General features: G+C 38.1%; 1 protein-coding gene across 46 annotated transcripts in view; it reads left to right on the top strand.

Annotated features, from left to right (window-relative positions):
* The window catches only part of PLEKHA5 (pleckstrin homology domain containing A5), a 246104-nt gene that overhangs the window by 148946 nt on the left and 74817 nt on the right, over window positions 1-22341 (top strand). For 25 of the 46 annotated variants that reach the window (XR_005577183.2, XR_005577185.2, XR_012518577.1 and 22 more), the window contains 4 exons: window positions 6665-7130; window positions 12558-12641; window positions 16137-16256; window positions 17402-17455. Coding sequence is in view for 41 of the 46 variants with exons in the window: in XM_074403205.1 (XP_074259306.1) it covers window positions 6665-7130; window positions 12558-12641; window positions 16137-16256; window positions 17402-17455 (724 nt within the window). In the remaining 5 variants the exon portion in view is untranslated. Of the gene's footprint in view, window positions 1-6664; window positions 7131-12557; window positions 12642-15971; window positions 16257-17401; window positions 17456-22341 lie in introns of all 46 variants that reach the window. The other 21 variants (XM_074403211.1, XM_074403222.1, XM_039461615.2 and 18 more) reach the window with 4 other exon arrangements.

The following is a 22341-nucleotide window of genomic DNA, read 5'->3' as shown; positions in this document are numbered from 1 at the left end:
TGTTCACCATAAGTATAATCTTATTTGTCAATTTTCTTTAAAAAGAAAACTGGCAAATGCTCAAATTTACCAGTAATCAGGGAATTGCACATTAAAGAACCAATTAAACATTATTTTTCACTTACCAGATTGACCAAAATCATAAATAAATGAATTAATTAATGCATGGATGAATAAATAAGATTACTTAATGTTGAATGGAATGACAAATATGAATAAACTTGTGTATTACTTGCAGAAAAATAAATTAATACAATTTGATTAGACAGAAAAGAAGCAGGAAGTAGTTCTGGGAGGAAAAAAAAAATGAAAGGATGTTTAGAAATACTTGGAAAAGTAATCACTTTTGGGAAAATAACAAAAATCCAAATCAGAAGATTGCTGAGTCTCTGCTCACCAAGTTAAATCTCACTTCAAAGAAGAATCACTTTTCCCAAAGCATCACACTTTCTTAAGTTTAGAAGTGTATAGAGAGATTCAACAAATATCTGGAAATTAGAGGATTTTTTAAAATTGTTAAGCATAAATACTAGTTTTAGGTTCCTTTTTGAGAGTAATTAATATCAGTAAAGTCTTTCTGTAACTTCTTTCTTTTGGAAATAGACCAACAGCTTCTGAGGGCTGGATTTAGGTTATTTTGAGCTATGGTTTTCCCTCAGTTCCTCCTACATTTTTGGGTTAACTGTTATGCCAGTTTTTATAAATACTGTTATTTAGATGTTCTTTTGAAATTGCATGAGTCCACTTTGGATCATAGGAAAATATCATCTGTGTTATGAAAACTTCATCATAAAAAATAGTTTGTAGTGTTTTATAATGAAATGATCTTTTCATTGGTGGAAGGAAATGTAATTGTAATTCAATATATAATTTATTTTTTAAAAAACTTTATGAAACCCTTTCTTTTATTATTAAAGTTCTGATAGGAAGAAAAAGGTTTAATATTTAGTCAAATAGTAGATCCCTGCATCTGTGAACAAAGCTTTAAAGTTTAATTCTGAGTGGCAGGCGCTGTTAAGATGCACGGTGCCTTAAGCCATTGTTCTGTGTGGCAGAATCACAGGGACAGGATTTTTATGGTGCTTGACAGGCAGCTGCTGGTCAATGGGGCACTAAATCTGATGAAGGAGCTTAGAGTGTTCATTTCTTCAGCTTTCAGTTAAAAGTAAATCACACTTTGCTTAATTTGAATTTCTCTAGGGAAAAAAGTCACTAAAGAGACTTGTAGTTTTAAAAAAACAGGTCTCGAAGTGCTAGAAATATATGGGATAAAAATACATTTACTTGATAATAATTTAATTTTTAACTAAAATTCCCCAAATGCGGTTCCAAAGATACAGAAGAGCCTTTTAATGTCATTAATTAACCAAGCTTACTAAAAATATATATATCCTACTATTAATGATCATATGATAGGTTGACAGTTCAGGTTCAATATACATTTCTACAACAGGGTCCAGCGCACACACTAGAAATACTTCAGAGCACTTGACAGAAGTGTTTTAGGGTAATTATATTTTTGAACTGTAATTTACACATTCGTTTATAGGGAATTTTTGGTGTGTTTTAGATTGATAATGTATATCCTCTTCTTATATTGTTTCTATGCTATAGCTCAGTGCTTAATCTCAAGCTTTTGCATATTAAGCCTACTGTAGTATTTCTTGAATTTAGGAATGACAGACTAAACCAAGGTGTGTCAGGGTGAATTGCTTTAGTACTGGGGCAGTCTCTGGTGGAATCAACTTTCCCTAGCTGACATATTTGCACATAGTCATGGGGTTGCCAGCTCTGTACATTTTGCAGTTTCTGGCTTTTGTGTGATCAGAGAAGGTGAAGGTCGGGAGGAAGACCAAGCAGAAACAAAATGGGAAATAGCCGTGGAGGGAAAGCCTCAAGGAACTGAACTCTTTTTAATGGAGATACATTTTTTTTTCTTTTTTTTTCTTTTTTTTTGAGACGTAGTATCACTCTGTCACCAGGCGCAATCTTGATTCACTGAAACCTTCACCTCCCAGATTCAAGCCATTCTCCTGCCAAGTAGCTGGGACTACAGGCACGCACCAGCAAGCCCAGCTAATTTTTGTATATGCTGGTTATATAAGAGAAATTGGATATCTTTCTCCCTAACTCTACCCCTGAAGGCATCAGGTGCTTGTCCTAAATGCGGTGGTTATTTCTGGAGGCATTTTGTTCAATTTTGAACAAACTCTTTTCTAGTAGAAACATTGAAATCCTGAAGAACAACCAGCATGATGAAGGAAATTTAGCTTAGGAAAAATGGTTGAAGGAATTAGAAATATTTAAAATACAAAATGAGGCATAGAATTTTGGAGCTCTAGAATAAGTTTATGATACAATCATCTTCTAGATGAGAAAAGAGGATCCCAGTTTCAGTTAGTCATTCGGTTAGATTTTGGTAGCATATAAAGGGCTCTCTGGTACTATAAGATTATATCCTTCATAATTTTTTAGTGCCTTTTTATTTTTAACTAAGTCGCTGTGATGTATGAGCATGATTTTTTAAAAATAATATATCTGGCAAAATTTTAAAATAGAGGTTTTTTAAAAAAAAAAAAATCAATCCAAAAGTTTAGGTATCACTGGCATAATTTAAAAAGCAGTGCTTTAGAAAGTAGGAGACCTGCATTTTAGTTCTATCTAGACCTTGAACTCTTTCTGTAACCCCAAGTATGATCTCTTGGACCTGGCATGGTAGCTCACACCTGTAATCCTAGCACAAAAGAAAAAAGAATATGATCGCTTGGTCTTTTCTCCCCTACATTCCACCTTGCCCCCAACATTCTGAAAATCCCACAATATGTAACTCATCTACCGTCTAAGTACTTAGTAGGAAAGTAACAATCAAAACTTGGCTTTCCTAATTTTTGATCAACCACTTTTCCTGTTTTACTATTTTCCCACTATATCCCCTCTGGGTGCTTTAACGAAGAGAAGGTATATTTAACATGAGATTTTTTAGGCCGGGTGTGGTGGCTCACGCCTGTAATCCAAGCACTTTGGAGGCCAAGGTGGGCGAATCACGTGAGGTCGGGAGTTTAAGACCAGCCTGACCAACATGGTGAAACCCCATCTTTAAAAAAAATAAAAAATAAATAAAACATGAGGTTTTTCTCTTAGTATAAAAGTTAACATAATTTTACTACCCCAATAGACCCAAACTCCATGTTTAATTGTTTGCCTCATAATCCAGAATGCACTCAGTTCATCACACCTAATCACAATGAAATCTCCCCTTTTTTTTTCCTTTTCTTTCTTTTTTTTTTTTTGAGACAGAGCCCTCCCTCTGTTGCCCAGGCTGGAGTGCAGTGGTACAATCTCAGCTCACTGCAACCTCCACCTCCCGGGTTCAACAAATTCTCCTGCCTCAACCTCCTGAGTAGCTGGGAGTACAGGAGCACGCCACCACACCCAACTAATAATTTCTAGTTTTTATAGAGATGGCATTTTGCTATGCTGAACTCCTGACCTCAAGTGATCCACTTGCCTTGGCCCCCGAAAGTGCTGGGATTATAGGGGTAAGCAACTGCACCTAGCCTAAAGTCTTAACAATAATGTATCAGTGTTTGTGCAGTGTTACTGATCAGTCTTTGGGTCAACAGAGAGCTCTTATATGCAGATTATCAGCAAAGGAGTCCCAGATTATTAAGAGTATGGTCAAATAATTTTCCCATCAAATCTTTAATCCCTTATGGTCCATGTAATCATCAGTATCTCTGACATTTTCCCAACCAGTAGGAGCCCATATAATATTAGGAGAAAGTTGTTAACTAAACATTGAAAGAAGAGATCCGGAAACCTCAGTTTGTGGAGTCTCAACCCTTCCACATACTTGGTTCATTGAATATGTTGACTTTTGTATTAGGATATAAATTTATGCCCATGGAGGTGATAGTATAAGGTAAATACTTGTAATTTAATCTTTCCTTTTTTTTTTTCTTTTTTTTGGGGGGGGGTTGGAGGAGGGCACAGAGTCTCTCTCTGTCACCCAGGCTGGAGTGCAGTGGCACGATCTCGGCTCACTGCAACCTCCATCTCCCAGGTTCAAGTGATTCTCCTGCCTCAGCCTCCCAAGTAGCTGGGATTATAGCCATGCACCACCACGTCTGGCTAATTTTTGTATTTTTAGTAAAGGTGGAGTTTCACGATGTTGGCCCAGCTGGTCTCGAACTCCTGGCCTCAGGTGATCTGTCCACCCCGGTCTCCCAAAGTACTGGGATTACAGGCATGAGCCACCGCACCCAGCCTAATCTTGCTTTGTCTAATCTAGATTTTCTTGTGGTGGTGGTTGTTAAAAAGTTATGTTTGGGAAAAATAAAATAAAAAATTTGCCAGGCATGGTTGCATACACCTGTAATCCTAGCTACTTAGGAGACTGAGGCAGGAAAATCACATAAGCCCAGGAGGTCCAGGCTGCAGTGCACTCCACTGCACTCCAGCCTAGGTGAGAGGGTGAGACCCCATCTCAAAAAAAAAAAAAAAAAAAAAAAATTATGTTTGTATTTAGAATTTGAATTATATCTACACTTCTGTTTCTAAAGGGAATAGATGGCCAGGCGTTCATGCCTGTAATCCTGACAGTTTAGGAGGCCAAGGCAAGCCAATTGCCTGAGCTCAGGAGTTCCAGATCACCCTGGACAACATGGTGAAACTTTGTCTCTACAAAAGTACAAAAAATTAGCTGGGTGTGGAAGCTGGTGTCTGTAGTCCCAGCTACTCAGGGGGCTGAGGCAGGAGTATCGCTTGAACCTGAGTGGTGGGCTTTGCAGTGAGCTGAGATTGCACCAATCCACTTCAGCCTGGGCAACAGAGGGAAACACTACTTCCAAAAAAAAAAAAAGATTATAGGGAAACAAAAATGCTAACTTTACACAGAGTTTTTAATTGACTTCTTTTTTCTTTTTTTTCTGGCTCCCCTACCTAACTTTTAAAAAGTTTCTTTTATCATGGATTTCACCTAGCTTGAAGTTGGCACTGTGATGGTTTTGTAAATTCAAAGAGTGTGTTTATCAAAGCGGTTTTTTAAAAAATAGTAACTGAAATTGTATTATTTCATTTTTGGAAATGGTAATATTTTGTGCTTAATAATATGCAATTACATATCCAATTCCCAAAATTAGCATTTTAAAAGAATTATACTTTGCATGCATAATGTACATGAAGCATTTTTAGATTGCTTTAAAAAGCCCCCTGAAAAATATTCCACCATCTATGAAGTGGAATATTAATTCCTGTGCTGGAAACATTGTAAAATGGCTTAGATTGCAGATTTATATCTGAAATATTGTGATATTAAAGTATTTTATCTTTAAATAATAGAATTAGCTTCAGCTACAAGTCATTTTTATATTTCAAGTTAGGAAAAGCTATGAAAGGAAGTTATTCCTCCAAACCAAATGTACTGATGTATTTACTCCCATAAATAACCGTGCTTCCTGAAAGAACACGTACAACAGAGTAGTCAACAGTCAACATACACTTGCAGTAATTTATTTCCTTTGTGTTTATCAAAGTGGTATGACTCTATGGGTTATACCATATGGTGTAACTTTATGCTCGGTGGGTATAACTCACTTTATATTTCATCAATACATAGATGAAATATACATACATTCCATCCATCCTAGTCCTCTGATAAGATGTATGAAAATGAGAATTTATTTATGTAAAAACAAATAAAATATAGGGACAGAATTGAGATGAGATTTTGAGCATTCTTATTTCTCAAATGAAGAATAATACTCTTTCATCTTCAAACCAAACTATACATTGTGTGAAACTAAGTCTTTTGTGTAACTGATGTAGATGCTGTTCACCCTGTATTAAGTTTGTTAAATAGAATTTCATAAAAAGATTAAAGTCTGTTAATAGTTTATACCTTGTATGCGATTTCAATCTTTAAAAATATATATATTCGGCCGGGCGCGGTGGCTCAAGCCTGTAATCCCAGCACTTTGGGAGGCCGAGGCAGGTGGATCACGAGGTCAAGAGATCGAGACCATCCTGGTCAACATGGTGAAACCCCGTCTCTACTAAAAATACAAAAAATTAGCTGGGCATGGTGGCATGTGCCTGTAATCCCAGCTACTCAGGAGGCTGAGGCAGGAGAATTGCCTGAACCCAGGCGGCGGAGGTTGCTGTGAGCCGAGATCGCGCCATTGCACTCCAGCCTGGATAACAAGAGCGAAACTCCGTCTCAAAAAAAAAAAAAAAATATATATATATATATATATATGTATTCTAGGCCGGGCATGGTGGCTCATGCTTGTAATCTCAGCACTTTGGGAGGCTGAGGCAGGTGGATTACCTGAGGTCAGCAGTTCAAGACCAGCCTGGCCAATGTGATGAAACCCTGTCTCTACTAAAAATACAAAAATTAGCCAGGCATTATTGAGGATGCCTGCAATCCCAGCTGCTCGGGAGGCTAAAGCAGGAGAATCGCTTGAGCCCAGGAGGCGGAGGTTTCAATAAGCAGGGATCAAGCTATTGTACTCCAGCCTGGGTAACAGAGTAAGACTCCCTCTCCAAAAAACATACATATATTCTGGTATATATTTTTTACTGGAACAAAAGAAATGTACAGTAATTTAGAATATGAATAACTCTCCTTCATTTTTACATTTTAATTATTTTTTTATTTTAGAGTAATTTCTTATCAAACATTACCAAGAAATATGCCAAGCCACAGAGCCCAGATTATGGCCCGCTACCCTGAAGGTTATAGAACACTCCCAAGAAACAGCAAGACAAGGCCTGAAAGTATCTGCAGTGTAACCCCTTCCACTCATGACAAGACCTTAGGACCTGGAGCAGAAGAGAAACGGAGGTCCATGAGAGATGACACAATGTGGCAGCTCTACGAATGGCAGCAGCGTCAGTTTTATAATAAACAGAGCACCCTTCCTCGACACAGTTCTTTGAGTAGTCCCAAAACCATGGTTAATATTTCTGACCAGACAATGCACTCTATTCCCACATCACCTTCCCATGGGTCAATAGCTGCTTATCAGGGATACTCTCCTCAACGAACTTACAGATCGGAAGTATCTTCACCAATTCAGAGAGGAGATGTGACGATAGACCGCAGACACAGGGCCCACCACCCTAAGGTAAAATAGCTGCTGATTTTGTGTTAACTCACTACTTTATAAATGCTGTGTTTTCTTTCTAGTACCCTACTTGAAGTGTGAGAGACAAGACAATGGGGAGAAAGTAAGCAAGGCAGCTCTTTCTTGTTTTAAAAATTAAATAAAAGGGCCAGCCGCAGTGGCTCATGCCTTTATCCCAGCACTTCGGGAGACTGAGGTGAGCGGATCACAAGGTCAGGAGTTTGAGACCAGCCTGGCCAACATGGTGAAATCCTGTGTCTACTAAAGATAAAAAAAATTAGCTGGGTGTGGTGGCAGTCACCTGTAGTCCCACCTACTTAGGAGGCTGAGGCAGGGGAATTGCTTGAACCCAGGAAGCATGGATTACAGTGAGCCAAGTTCACACCACTGCACTCCAGCCTGAGCTAAAGAGCAAGACTCTGTCAAAAACAAAAACAAAAATTAAATTAAAATATTTTATAATGTTAAGATCTGATGTATAAAAAATACCTAATTGCAACACTTCATAGGAGCACAGGAGCAGTTCTTTTGAGCAGATGGATTCTGTATTCTCTGCTTGATACCATATCTCATCAGTTCTCTGTGTAGGTTAACACCACATGCAGTTTTTTGTTTTGTTTTGTTTTGTTTTGGGTTTGGGGTGGTTTTCTTTTTTTGTTTTTTTTTGTTTTTTTTGAGACAGAGTCTCACTCTTATTGCCCAGGCTAGAATGCAGGGGCACAATCTCAGCTCACTGCAACCTCCACCTCCTGGGCTCAAGCGATTCTCCTGCCTCAGCCTCCAGAGTAGCTGGGATTATAGGCACGTACCACCATGCCGGCTAAGTTTTGTATTTTCAGCAGAGACGGAGTTTCACCATGTTGCCCAGGCTGGTCTCAAACTCCTCACCTCAAGTGATCCACTGGCCTCGGCTTTCCAAAGTGCTGGGATTACAGACATGAGACACTGTGCCTTCCCTAGACCACATGCATTTTTATTGGCTTTTCATACACTTACAAATTCTACACCTATCCTCTTCTGGCATACCTGCAATTTTATATCAAGCTTATCCTGTTGTTCGTGAGGATAAAAGTGTTAACTATCTTCTAACCAACTGAATATATGGCATAATGAAATATATCCTTTTTTTTTGTTGTTGTTGTTGTTGTTGTTGTTGAGACAGAGTTTCACTCTCGTTACCCAGGCTGGAGTGCAATGGCGCGATCTCGGCTCACCGCAACCTCCGCCTCCTGGGTTCAGGCAATTCTCCTGCCTCAGCCTCCTGAGTAGCTGGGATTACAGGCACGCGCCACCATGCCCAGCTAATTTTTTGTATTTTTAGTAGAGACGGGGTTTCACCATGTTGACCGGGATGGTCTCGATCTCTTGACCTTGTGATCCACCCGCCTCGGCCTCCCAAAGTGCTGGGATTACAGGCTTGAGCCACCGCGCCCGGCTATGAAATATATCCTTAAACACTCAATTTAATATTAGAGGAGCTTAATGTTATGTATACGTTTTTTTTAAATGGAAATCATGTTTTACTTTGTACATTAAGTTAGTTTAAGCATTGCTTTGTATAGCTTACTTGAAGCGAAGTCAGTGTGTCTTGTATCAATCAGCTTTTCATAATGCTAAAGCAGTGATTTTGATTAGTCAGCTAGTGCACAGCCAGTTATTTAATGTCTATTCTAAGGTGCTCTTTTTTTTCATACTTAAGAATTTCTTGGCCAGCCATAGTGGCTCATGCCTGTAATCCCCACATTTTGGGAAGCCAAGACCATAGGATCACTTGAACATGGGAGACTGAGGCTGTAGTAAGCTGTGCTTGTTCCACTGCACCCCAGCCTCGGCAACAGAGCAAGACTCTGACTTAAAAAATAATAATAATTGGCCGGGCACGGTGGCTCACGCCTATAATCCCAGCACTTTGGGAGGCCGAGGCGGGCGGATCACGAGGTCAAGAAATCGAGACCATCCTGGTCAACATGGTGAAACCTCGTCTCTACTAAAAATACAAAAAATTAGCTGGGCATGGTGGCGTGTGCCTGTAATCCCAGCTACTCAGGAGGCTGAGGCAGGAAAATTGCCTGAACCCAGGAGGCGGAGGTTGCGGTGAGCCGAGATCGCGCCATTGCACTCCAGCCTGGGTAACAAGAGCGAAACTCTGTCTCAAAAAAAAAAAAAAAATAATAATAATAATAATAATAATAATTGTTTTAGTCATCAGCAGATAAGCGTAAATAAAATAAAATAATAAGTTATTGCTTTATTATACTATTTTAAAATGCTTATCTTTGTGACAGGCTGAATCTTTCAGCTGCATTATTACATAAAGCATTTGCTTGATATTTCCACAAATAAGCATTTGTTAGAAATTAATAAATTAGGCCAGGCACGGTGGCTGACGCCTTTATTCCCAACACTTTGGGAGGCTGAGGCGGGTGGATCACGAGGTCAGGAGTTTGAGACCAGCCTGACAAACATGGTGAAACTCTGTCTCTATTAAAAATACAAAAATTAGCCAGGCGTGGTGGCTCACGCCTGTAATCCCAGCTACTCAGGAGGCTGAGGCAGGAGGATTATTGAAGCCAGGAGGAGAAGGTTGCAGTGAGCCAAGATTGTGCCACTGCACTCCAGCCCGGTCGACAGAGTGAGACTCCATCCCAAAAAAAAAAAAAAAAAAAAAGGAAATTAATAAATTAATCAGGAATTTTCCTTTGAAGAAAGCTTTAATTTGCCTCAAAAAAGCCTCACTTTGAACTCCATTGTAACAAAGTTCATGTTTCCTCACTTTGTACTTAAAGACTAAATCATGATTGATAAAAATAGTAACAATATATAAGAAAAATTTGGCCGGGCGCGGTGGCTCAAACCTGTAATCCCAGCACTTTGGGAGGCCGAGGCGGGTGGATCACGAGGTCAAGAGATCGAGACCATCCTGGTCAACATGGTGAAACCCCATCTCTACTAAAAATACAAAAAAAATAGCTGGGCATAGTGGTGCATGCCTGTAATCCCAGCTACTCAGGAGGCTGAGGCAGGAGAATTGCCTGAACCCAGGAGGCGGAGGTTGCGGTGAGCCGAGATCGCGCCATTGCACTCCAGCCTGGGTAACAAGAGCGAAACTCCGTCTCAAAAAAAAAAAAATATATATATATATATATAAGAAAAATTTGATCGAATACAACTTAACTCGTGTGATATAACAAGTGGCTCTAAATTACATGCTTTTGTGGTTAATAGTATTTTTCATGTTCTTATGCATAATATATCATCTGTTTCAACAGCAAATATGAGGTGAATCTATATTCTCTATCCAATTCCCAACTATCTACTACTGCTACTCCTAAAAGACTTCTCCAAAATTGCTAAATTTTTCTTTCAAACTATCCTATCCTCTTCTTTGTTCTAGCTCTCAAAGTGTAGCTCATGGATCCCTGTGGGAGTTCCCTCCCATGACCCTTTCAGGGAGTCAAAACTATTTTTATAATCATAATAAGGCATTATTCATTTTGTTCCCATTTGCTATGGTGAGTATAATTTCTGGCACCTTAGCATAAATCAAGGCAGTGGCTCCAGACTTTACTAGCGGTCATTGTGTCTTTCACTGCCACACACTTCAAGTGAAAAATAAAGTATCAGGTTCACTTATAAATCTCGTTCATGAAACAGTAGAAAATAATTTTATTGAACCTTAACCTTTTGTTACATATTCTTTTACTGTTATTTGTGATGAAACGGTAAATGCACAAAGCATTTCTATGGCATACCGAAGTGCTAATGGTTGTCTCACAGAAAAATGTGATTTAGTTGCAAGCTGAATTAGCTCCTTTTTTTGTGAAACACGTTTTTATTTGAACAAAAGGCAACTATCAATATTCAGACATGGTATTTGATAGACACATTTTCTCAAAGTGAATGTTATCCTGTCACTTCAAGGAAAACAACTGACAGTATTTGTCACTGATGACAACATTTGGGTTTTCAAGCAAAAAATAGAATTTTGGAAATCATGTATCTGCCACCCTGAACTTGACAGCTTTCCGGTGCTTAAAGATTGGTGGTGATATTAACATTAGTGATTTTTTATATTGTATACTAACATATGTCAACATTTGGAACATTGCATAACTCACTGAACCAATTTTTTCCAGGTGACCAGTGTTTGATATTGCAAGATTCACTTGAAGTGCAAATAGACCAGTGGATATTTTATGTAACAGAATATCAAAAGTTCATTGATAAGGTTTTGGATACCACACTAACCTTTAAAAAACAAAATACCACTTTTTTGAGCTATAGTACAATGTCAAAGATGAGCATCTATAATTATCAAGAGAAACTATTAAAATTCTCTTCCTTTTTACAACTATGTATATTGAGGGTAGATTTTTTTTCACATACTTCCACTAAAAGAGATTATCACAACAGATTAAATACAGAAGCAGATACAAGAATACAGGTAGACATTAAAGATTTGCAAAAGTATAAAACAATGCCACTTGTGCCACTAAATTTTCTTTTTAAAAATGTAAAGGAATCCTGAAGCCAAAGAGTTTTAGAGAACCTCTAAACCAGGCCATAAAATTACTCTGTACAGGCTGGGCACAGTGGCTCATGCTTGTAATCCAAGCACTTTGAGAGGCCAAGGTAGGCAGATCGCTTGAGGCCAGGAGAGACCAGCCTGGCCAACATGGTGAGACCCTGTCTCTACTAAAAGTACAAAACTTAGCCACACTTGGTGGCATGCACCTGTAATCTCAGCTATTTGAGAGACTGAGGTAAGAGAATCTTTTGAACCTGGGAAGTGGAGGTTGCAGTGAGCTGACATTGTGCCATTACACTCCAGCGTGGGCAGCAGAGTGAGACTCTGCCTCAAAATAAAACAAAACAAAAGAAAGAATTACTGTGTTCATCCATATCCGTTTTTGTGTTTTTTGTTGTTGTTGTTTTTGGTTTTTTGGTTGTTGGTTTTGTATTTTTGAGACAGAGTCTCACTCTGTTGCCCAGGCTAGAGTGCATTGACACTATCTCGGCTCACTGCAAACTCTGTCTCCTGGGTTCAAGTAATTCTCTCACTTTAGCCTCTCAAGTAACTGGGATTACAAGCGCACACCACCACTCCTGGCTAATGTTTTGTATGTTTAGTAGAGACGGGGATCTCACCATGTTGGCCAGGCTGGTTTTAAACTCTTGACCTCAAGTGTTCCCACCTTGGCCTTCCAAAGTGCTGGGATTACAGGTATGAGCCACTGCACCCAGCTCCACATCAGTATTTTATGACACAGAAATTTTAGCCTCTATCATCTTTCGTAAGCACTAATAGCAATTTGAAAGGGTATTTTGTAATATGAATTTAAGATTTCTCCTTGCTGACATTGACAAGAAAAAAAAAAAAAAGAAAAAACTTTACCACAGAATTACATTGTGCCTTTACTTTCCTAGCATGTCTATGTGCCTGACAGAAGGTCAGTGCCAGCTGGCCTGACTTTACAGTCTGTTAGTCCCCAGAGCCTCCAAGGGAAAACGGTGAGTAATATCTTTATTTACCATACTGTGTTTTATTTATGTGCTGCACAGGAAGATACATATCTAACGTAGTTTTTAAGTTTGAATTTTCAGAGGTATCTCCCAAAGAAAAAATAGTACTACTTTTGTGCAAGAGATGTTCATCAGAAGAATTTGGAATCATGTAGCCATTTTAGTGTTTTACTGGATACCTTTTCCTAAGTGTCTGACTGCCTAAATAAAAGATTATATTTTGAAACTTTATGGCCGGGTGTGGTGGTTCATGCCTGTAATCCCAGCACTTTGGGAGGCTGAGGCGGGTGGATAGCCTGAGGTCAGGAGATCGAGACCAGCCTGGTCAACATGGTGAATCCCTGTCTCTACTAAAAATACAAAATTAGCCAGGCATGGTGGCACATGCCTGTCATCCAGCTACTTGGGAGCCTGAGGCAGGAGAATCACTTGAACTCAGGAGGCGGAGGTTACAGTGAGCCAACATCACACCATTACACTCCAGCCTGGGTGACAGAGTGAGAGTGTCTCAAAAAAAAGAAAAAGAAACTTTATTATATAAGCTAGGTGCGTTTCTTTGTTAATTCCCTTATTCTTAAAACAGAGGTTACAGTCATTTATTAGTGAACAAATCCAGCAAGCAGCTATTTGTAGTCAAACTATGATGTATTATGTTTTCCCTGTGAATTTTTAGATTAATTCTAGAGTTAATCTAAAGATTAACAGTTAATAAAAGAAACTGATTTACATATCAGCAGAAAAAGAAAGACTGTAACAAACATTCCATCAAAGCAAGCATTTACCATTATCATTTCATTATCAGTGTTCTGTTCCATTGGAAAGGAGTTATATTAGCAGGACACTGTTATAGTTAAAGAGAAAAGATGACTTTTCTTCACTTTGGTTTATTTTAATTTTTTTTATTTTAATTAATTTTTTTTTTTTTATCAGGGCACTGGCTTTATTGTCAGTAGATCATTTCTGTAAAGGTGTGATTTTAGCACCCATTCATTATTTAAAATTCTCTTCCTGCAGTAATCAAAACAAATTCATCTTATGTGTGTTGTAAAAACATTGTTTTATTTATTTATTTATTTTATTTATTTATTTATTTTTTTTGAGACGGCGTTTTCGCTCTTGTTACCCAGGCTGGAGTGCAATGGCACGATCTCAGCTCACCGAAACCTCCGCCTCCTGGGTTCAGGCAATTCTCCTGCCTCAGCCTCCTGAGTAGCTGGGATTACAGGCACGTGCCACCATGCCCAGCTAATTTTTTGTATTTTTAGTAGAGATGGGGTTTCACCATGTTGACCAGGATGGTCTCGATCTCTCGACCTCGTGATCCACCCGCTCGGCCTCCCAAAGTGCTGGGATTACAAGCTTGAGCCACCGCGCCCGGCCTGTTTTATCTTTTACACGTTTATATAAAAGGAAATATTTCCTTGCTTTAAGCTACTTGCAGTTTGTTTGTCAAAGATTATAAATATTATTTGATTAAAACAAAGAACTTTTTAATGTTGAAATTTTAAAACGTTAGATTTTTGACCTGACAAATAGGCATTAATCATAAAGTAAATGCTAATATCACACCACAAATGTTTCTCTCCTCCTTGCTCCCTCTAGTGGAAATGTAGCATAAAATTTATTTCCCACCTCCTCCTTTCTTTGGTCAGATGTGCCCCTTTATTTGACCTCAGAATCTAAATAAAGTTACAGTATTGGTATCTTTCATCCTTTTGAAGATCTCTTAATGTTTTTAACTCCATAAATAATAAACCAGAGTTTCAGTATTTCTTGTGGTATCACTCTGGGTTCTTAGAATACCTAAATCTCTTACCCCACCTTACCTTCTCCCTGGCAAGACTTCAGGTGCTGGATATGATGATCATAAAACAAGGATCATCTAGCATCATGAGGTCACAAGATAGGGTTGGAATCAGAGCAAAAGCAGCTGTTCTTTTACTCTTACATGGCTTATTTTTTAAATCTCACACACCAAACATTCTTTGACCATTTAATATACAGTAAAAGACTGTTGTCTCACTTGTGAATACCCAGTTTTATCTAAGGAATCCAATAGTAACCATAGTTTACTTCTACTAACACTTTTTCGGTCTGAAGGCAATAATTTTTAATATGATTTCAGGCACCAGTTAAAAATGATTTGTTTTTGAAAAGAATTATAGGGCAATAAAGAGCAATAGCAAATAAACAGAACAGAAGAGAGCTAGTGCAACGCTGTGGTGTAGGCAAAACAAACCAATCTCAGAAATATTTTTTTAGCCTAGAAGTTCTAAGAGTACATTGCAGCACTCAAGTGAGGAGAGTCTCCCTTTAGCCCACTTTCATTTTTTAATCATAACAAAGCTCAGAGATCTACCAAGTAATACTTTATGGGCTGTAAGACTGCCAATGCCCATACTTTCCTGTATTTCTAAGAAAAGTATATCAAATTGGCCCATTAAGGAATTTCATCCACCATTGAAAATTTGTTGGTTTTTTTTTTTCCTTTGGATCATAGTCACCAATCAGGAACCAAAAACAAGTTATCTGCTTTTCCCAGAGCGAAGAAGGAGGGTTTACATGCCCATGGAAACTTTCTCTTTTAATTAAAAAATAAAACTGATCTTTTGGTCATAAAAAATACTATGAAAACACTAACATTGTCATTTCAGAATAAAACTGGGAAGTGATTAATTGAACCCAGATACTGAGTTTAATCATGTGAAGATATCCGCGTTTTACATTTAATTTATTTTATTTTATTTATGTATTTATTTTGAGACAGAGTCTCGCCCTGTCACCCAGGCTGAAGTGCAGTGGCACGGTCTCAGCTCACTGCAACCTCTGCCTGGGTTCAAGCAATTCTCCTGCCTCAACCTCCCAAGTAGCTGGGATTATAGCCATGTGCCACCACGCCCAGCTAATTTTTTGTATCTTTAGTAGAGACAGGGTTTTGCCATGTTGGTGAGGCTGGTCTCAAACTCCTGACCTCGTGATCCACCCACCTCAACCTCCCAAAGTGCTGGGATTACAGGCGCAATCCACTGTGCGCAGCCTACATTAATTTTAATTATTTTATGTGCCTTCTGTTAGAAAGTTGGGCATGCAGGTATTTGTACTATTGCTAGAAAAGGTGTGATTTTTTAGGCATCTTCCTAAAATATCTTTTGATAATTTTTTAGCAGCACTTACGTACAAACCTTTCTAATGGTTTTTTGGCATTGTGCTTTTTTGTACTTAACATTTAAATATTCTCATGAGTTCTGAGAAAATGCCTTAATATACTGTTGTTTTGCTGTATCTTTTAAAGTAACACTGTTCCTTCTATTTCTCTAGATATCTATGCATTTATGTAGGACCTATCATCATAGTGCCTAGGCACTATGTTTGATGTCAACCATAAGAGGAAACTTGCCAAGAAATATTGGTTTAATATCTGTCACTTAAGACAACAATTAATCTGTTTTCCACTGTTTGGATTCTTAAATTGTACTCCTTCAGCCAGAGGAGCTTACACTGCTGCTAATAAAGCTGAGACGGCAACAAGCCGAACTGAGTAGTATCCGGGAGCATACGTTAGCACAGCTCATGCAGCTAAAGCTTGAGGCCCACAGCCCAAAGGTCAGCTATTGAGAGATCTGTCTGTGTTGTCTGCCATCATCACTTATTTTGAACCACTCATTAGTCAGTATGATCAGTGTCATTAGTATTGAGCATGAACCCATACCATCATGGTGACAACCTTAGAATCTCCTATTAACCCTTTGAGAATTCTGCTTATTTATACATTACTGAAAGAATATACAGGTAGGGTGCATTTCTTCTTAGCCTTCTATCCACCCGCTCACCCACTGTCTTTGCTTTTGAGGAAGGAAATGCATACAATACTTCATGTATGCATTAACTTCATGTTGTTATTCACTGAATACTGTGACTTCCACATCTGGTAAAACAAATATTGAGAAGTCCTATAATTTCTAGTAAAACAATGAATTGGAAATTCATTATAGCTTTCATAATACTGCCTTTGAAATGTTAAAGATTAATTTTAAAATGTCTTCTATTTTTAATGAAAAGAATGAACTCATAAACATTTCTCAAAGGGTTTGTAGCTCAGGTTACATAAGAAACATCTTGCTGGGCGCGGTGGCTCACGCCTGTAATCCCAGCACTTTGGGAGGCCGAGGCGGGTGGATCACAAGGTCAAGAGATCGAGACCATCCTGGTCAACATGGTGAAACCCCGTCTCTACTAAAAATACAAAAAATTAGCTGGACATGGTGGTGCATGCCTGTAATCCCAGCTACTCAGGCGGCTGAGGCAGGAGAATTGCCTGAACCCAGGAGGTGGAGGTTGCGGTGAGCGGAGATGGCGCCATTGCACTCCAGCCTGGGTAACAAGAGCAAAACTTCACCTCAAAAAAAAAAAAAAAAAAGAAACATCTTATTGAAAGAAGTAGTACTGTATTACAGGAAATAACATGTAGAAGTTCTAACAGTTTGCTAAAGCTATTTTAAGGAATTTTTCTGCTTAATAGTTCATTGTTCATATGCATGTATACTTAATTTCTTACAAAACAAAATATAATTTTATAATTTTATATGTCATCGGTACCATTTACAGGGGAGCATGTGCACAAAAGTTGTAGTATACTGTGATATAATAGGTTATAGTAAATTACCTGTTTTTCTTATTTCAAAATTGACCTTTTCTTGAATTCCACATCCTCTTTCTCTATCCCTTTTTTCTTAATTGGTGCCTACTAGAATGAAATTCTTTCACATCATCTCCAAAGGAACACCATATATTTGGATCATCAGGTGGGATTCCTAGAGATTTTCTTACTTTTTACTACTTAATGGTACTTCTTAAATATAGTACAGTTTTCCAGGTTACTCAGCTATTTCAGTTACTTTGAATTAATGACATGACTTTTACAAGTGACAGAATATTAAATCCTTGATCAGGTAGTTTCAGGAATTCCATAATAAACAGGGAGAAAGGACAGGTTTGAAGGTAAAGGGGGATATAAATGCTGGGTCACCTAAAATTGAGAACCTAAATTCTCTAGACTACTTTCTTCTTGTCCCATTAAAACACCTACTCCTTGAGGCTTATCTTAGCTTGGAGTTGACCTAATTAAAGGAGCAGACACCAAGCTGTGAATTGTCTTGTTGGAAGGCAAGGCGGAGGGTGAATGTAGTATGCTCTGTTTTCCCAAGGCGGGGTCTAAAGATGGGCGAAGTCGGCCGGATACAATGGCTCCTGCCTGTAATCCCAGCACTTTGGGAGGCCAAGGTAGGCGGATCACTGGAGGCCACGATTTTGAGACCAGCCTGGCCAACATGGAGGAAACTGTCTCTATTAAAAATACAAAAATTAGCTGGGCGTCACAGTGAATATCTGAAATCCCAGCTACACAGGAGGCTGAGGCACAAGAATTGCTTGAACCCAGGAGGCAGAGTTTGCAGTGAGCCAAGATGTCGCACCACTGCACTCCAGCCTGGGTGACAGCAAGACTGTCTCAAAAGGAAAAAAAAAGAGAGAGAGAAGTTGGGGGATAGGAAGGAAAGAAGAAAGGAAGATGGGTGAATGTATAGTGAAGGTGATTTTTAGTTGCCTGTCCTTATTCCCTGTTTGCTGTGTACTTCCAGTGTTTTGGTTTTTGCCAACTTATGTAGAGCCAGTTTTATAGTGACCTACAGTTCCTAGCATTAGCTCAGCGGTGGTACCAGGTGTGGCTTGTTGAGATGAATGTTCGAAACTGAAAGTTGCAATGGGCCGGACATGGTGGCTCACGCCTGTAATCCCAGCCTTTGGGAGGCTGAGGTGTGTGGATCACCTGAGGTCAAGAATTTGAGACCAGCCTGGCCAACGTGGCGAAACCCCATGTCTACTGAAAATACAAAAATTAGCCAAGCATGGTGGTGCGCGCCTGTAATCCCAGCTACTTGAGCCCTGCGGGCAGAGGTTGCAGTGAACCGAACCACTGCACTCCAGCCTGGGCAACAGAGTGAGACTTCTGTCTCAAAATTTTAAGAAAGTGGCAATGAACAAGGAGTGACTCTCTCCTCTCCCATATTTTAGTTTTTATAAAATGCTCTATTAATTTTTAATTTGATAGGAATCTTTTTGTTACAAGACATAATTTCTTTCATTGAATGCATTTTTTCATGTAAATTAAGCTAAAACTTATTCTAGCTTGTTTCAAAATGTCCAAACTTGAATATTTTATCAAATAAAGAGATTACTATAGAAAATGTTATAAGACAAATGCTTGCATATTTATATTTGCCTGTTTGAAACAAAATAGTAATGTGCTACATTAAATTAGTCGTATTTAAAGAGGGATTTTACATTAGGATAACCCTTTGAAAAATGTTAAATCGTTTTTCTTATTTTAATTTTTAAAAGTAACATAGTTTTGTTAGTATAAAATTTATCTATTTTCCACAAAACATTTTCATCATCACTTTGCCCCATTGGAATGCTTTAAAAAATAAGCATTTCATGTATCCAAATTTCAGAACTTCAATCCAGAGATTGATGCTGTTGAAATTTAACCCCAGTGTATATTATGCATTTTGAAAGCAGTCTAATAAAAACATGTTAGCTAATAAAGTAGAAAACTGAATCTTCCTTCAAATTCTGCACTACCAGAAAGCTGCTAAGATACATGGGAAATTAAAAAAAAAAAAAAAAACTCCTTTGTATTAGAGCTACAGATAGTCCTAAAAAATAGTGGGATATTAAAAATTAGATTTAGAGAACAATGATATAAATATGAATTTGAAGTTATCCAGCATCTCAGAAAATAAACCTTGTGGTTTACTGTAATTTATTACTGACCTCTGTGAATCAAAGCTGGAATTGCAGAGATACAGAACTTCAGAAAATTTTAGAGGAGGACAGGTAAATACATCAAAAACACCACTACTTGCTAAGAAGCCCTTTCTCAGTCACTTTCCTGGGTCGAGATTGTGTTTTATCCCTTTACCTATCCTGTTGAGGCTCATTCCCATCACTCGTCTCTAAGCAGGCTTTGTTGAACCTTTTCTACTGCTTCATGCTTGTGGTCCTACCAGTGACTTCTAAACATCCCAACATGTTACTGATCTCTGTTCTCTCAACATGTCACCAAAGCTTTTCCAGTAATCTACCTACAGTAAAGTTATTCAGTTTTTCAATTTGGTGTTAATGAGAAGGATTACAGAATTGTTTGAATGATATTTTGTGTTTGAAGTAAGACTTTTGATAGCAAAAATTGAATTGGGCCATTTTTAGGTAATAATTAGATAGCATGTGAAAACATGGTGGAGACTTTGCCCAGAAACTCAGATATGCTTAAATGTATATATCTTTAAGGTTTCCTAAAGAAAATCTCTCTTTAAATAATTGTATTAAAAATTTATGATTTCAAATAATTGCATTTAATATAAATGAAATTACTTAGTGTTGAACTGTTCTATATTTTATATCAGTAGTTGTGGCTATTAAATTATATAAAAATAGTTCTTGATAACTTTGAGTTTTAATAAAATTTTTCATTCAGCTCAAACATTTCCAGCTTTTAATCTTGTTACTGCCAGTAACATAACATTTTAGATTACCAGGTCTGTTGTTTTTGTGGGCATTATTGGCTCCCTGGGTTTATGAATTGATTCATAAGTTTTATATAACCACAAATTTGAAAGTACTTTATAAAATCTGAAAGAGGAAAAGGCTCTGGTCACATTTTATACTGTATATCATAACAAATAAACATGTAATAATCTATTCTCAAACTTATTCTGCCTCCCCTAATAGATCATCAGAATAACCCAACACCAGCAACAAACTGCCCCTTGTGAGGTATTACAGTAATCAAAAGCAAAACTGTAATTTATTTAAATTCTGTTAATCCCTGTCACTATTCACAAAAAAGATCCAAAGAGTAGTCTCAGAGTTGCTTCAGAGGTCAGCTCAATTCTGATGCTGCTGGAATGTTTAATAACAAATAAAAAATAAAATTACTTTATCTGAAAGTCTACAGATTTACATATTAAACAGTCAATCCAAAAATCTTGACTTCTTGTGCCTGTAACTTCAGCAAAATAATTTGGTTCTTACTATCACTGTTTATGAGGATGAATCATGTTTCGAAGTGGTTTAAATATAACAACAACTTGGCTGGGCAGTGGCTCACGCCTGTAATCCCAGCACTTTGGGAGGCCAAGGCAGGCGGATCACTTGAGGTCAGGATTTTGAGACCAGCCTGGCCAACATGGTGAAATCCTGTCTCTACCAAAAATTTAAAAAATTAAAAAGAATTAAGTGAGCATCTGTAATCCCAGCTACTTAGGAGGCTGAGACAGGAGAATTACTTGAACCTGCAAGGCAGAGGTTGCAGTGAGCCAAGACTGCGCCACTGCACTCCAGCCTGAGCGACAGAGTGAAACTCTGTCTTAAAAAAAAATACATATATATCTATACTAAGTACATGGTAGAATTTTCTTCAGTTTTTTGTTTCATTATGAAGTACACTATTACAGTTTGTGTATGCTTCCATATCCCAGTTTGTATATTATTTGAAGTCCACATTTATGTAAGACTAGCCCTGGTTCGTTATTTTTGTGAATTTTAAGATAGCATTACTGTATACATAGAGTAATCCTGATACATTCTTTATGTATCTCATCCATGCTCTATGTAGAGAATGAATAAATACACAGTACATCAGTAACTTTCCATTTTCTTCTCATTCAGCTTAGTTGTTGCTGAATGTTGGAGATACTTTTGGTTACAGTTAAGTGAAACTTGCTAGCTTCATCCTAAAATGCATGTACTGAATAAATTAAACATTTATTAGCTTTTTCCATGTTTATTTTTCTGCCTAACAGAATATAAAAGGGGTGGAGGAAGCCGTAAGCAAAGTGTTGCCCTTCCTATGTACTTGCCATGAGGTTGGAAGTAAATTTCAGATTATCAGCAGTTAAAGCAGGGTCTCCTCCCCTGAAGAATGAAGTATCCTGTTACAGTTCTTTGACAGTGCCATAGTGGCTGGTTGTTATTTTATAAGGGAAAGAGAAATTTTTGGGAAAAAAATTTTTTTTTTTTTATCAGAACAGGGCAGATCAAGCATAAGCTGCCCTACTGAGCAAGCATTTTATTATTAGGAGTCCCTAAAAGGTTCCACAGAGCCAGGTATAAGTCATTTGTTTGAAACAAGAGTAACAGGTTTCCAGGGGAGCTGATTGTAGTCAAACCATTTTATAATATTTGGTTGTAAGATATAGAAGGAGCATACTGGTTATTTTGGCTCCTTTACCCTACTGGTTATTAAGCATTTTTAATAGTATCCCTGGTGGTTAGATTCCCAAGCCAGGTCATGAAGCACAGTATTTTACTCTGTGCTATGTCTGAAGACTAGACTAACAATATCACACACCCTACCCACACTGAAGAAAACATCTCTCTTAAAAATGTATTCAATGTGGCCTGGCGCTGTGGATCACTGAGGTCAGGAGTTCGAGACCAGCCTGGCCAACATGGGGAAACCCCATCACTACTAAAAATGCAAAAAGTTAGCCAGGCGTCGTGGTTCGTGCCACCCACTACTCGGGAGGCTGAGGCAGGAGAATTGCTTGAACCAGGGAAGCAGAGTGAGCCAAGATCACACGACTGCACTCTCTCTCCAAAAATAAATAAGAAGATGGGCAAGAGGGAC

This window comes from Saimiri boliviensis, chromosome 7 (assembly GCF_048565385.1).
Source record: "Saimiri boliviensis isolate mSaiBol1 chromosome 7, mSaiBol1.pri, whole genome shotgun sequence".
Classification (NCBI taxonomy): Eukaryota; Metazoa; Chordata; class Mammalia; order Primates; family Cebidae; genus Saimiri; species Saimiri boliviensis.
This window is presented reverse-complemented; position numbering and strand designations above follow the sequence as displayed.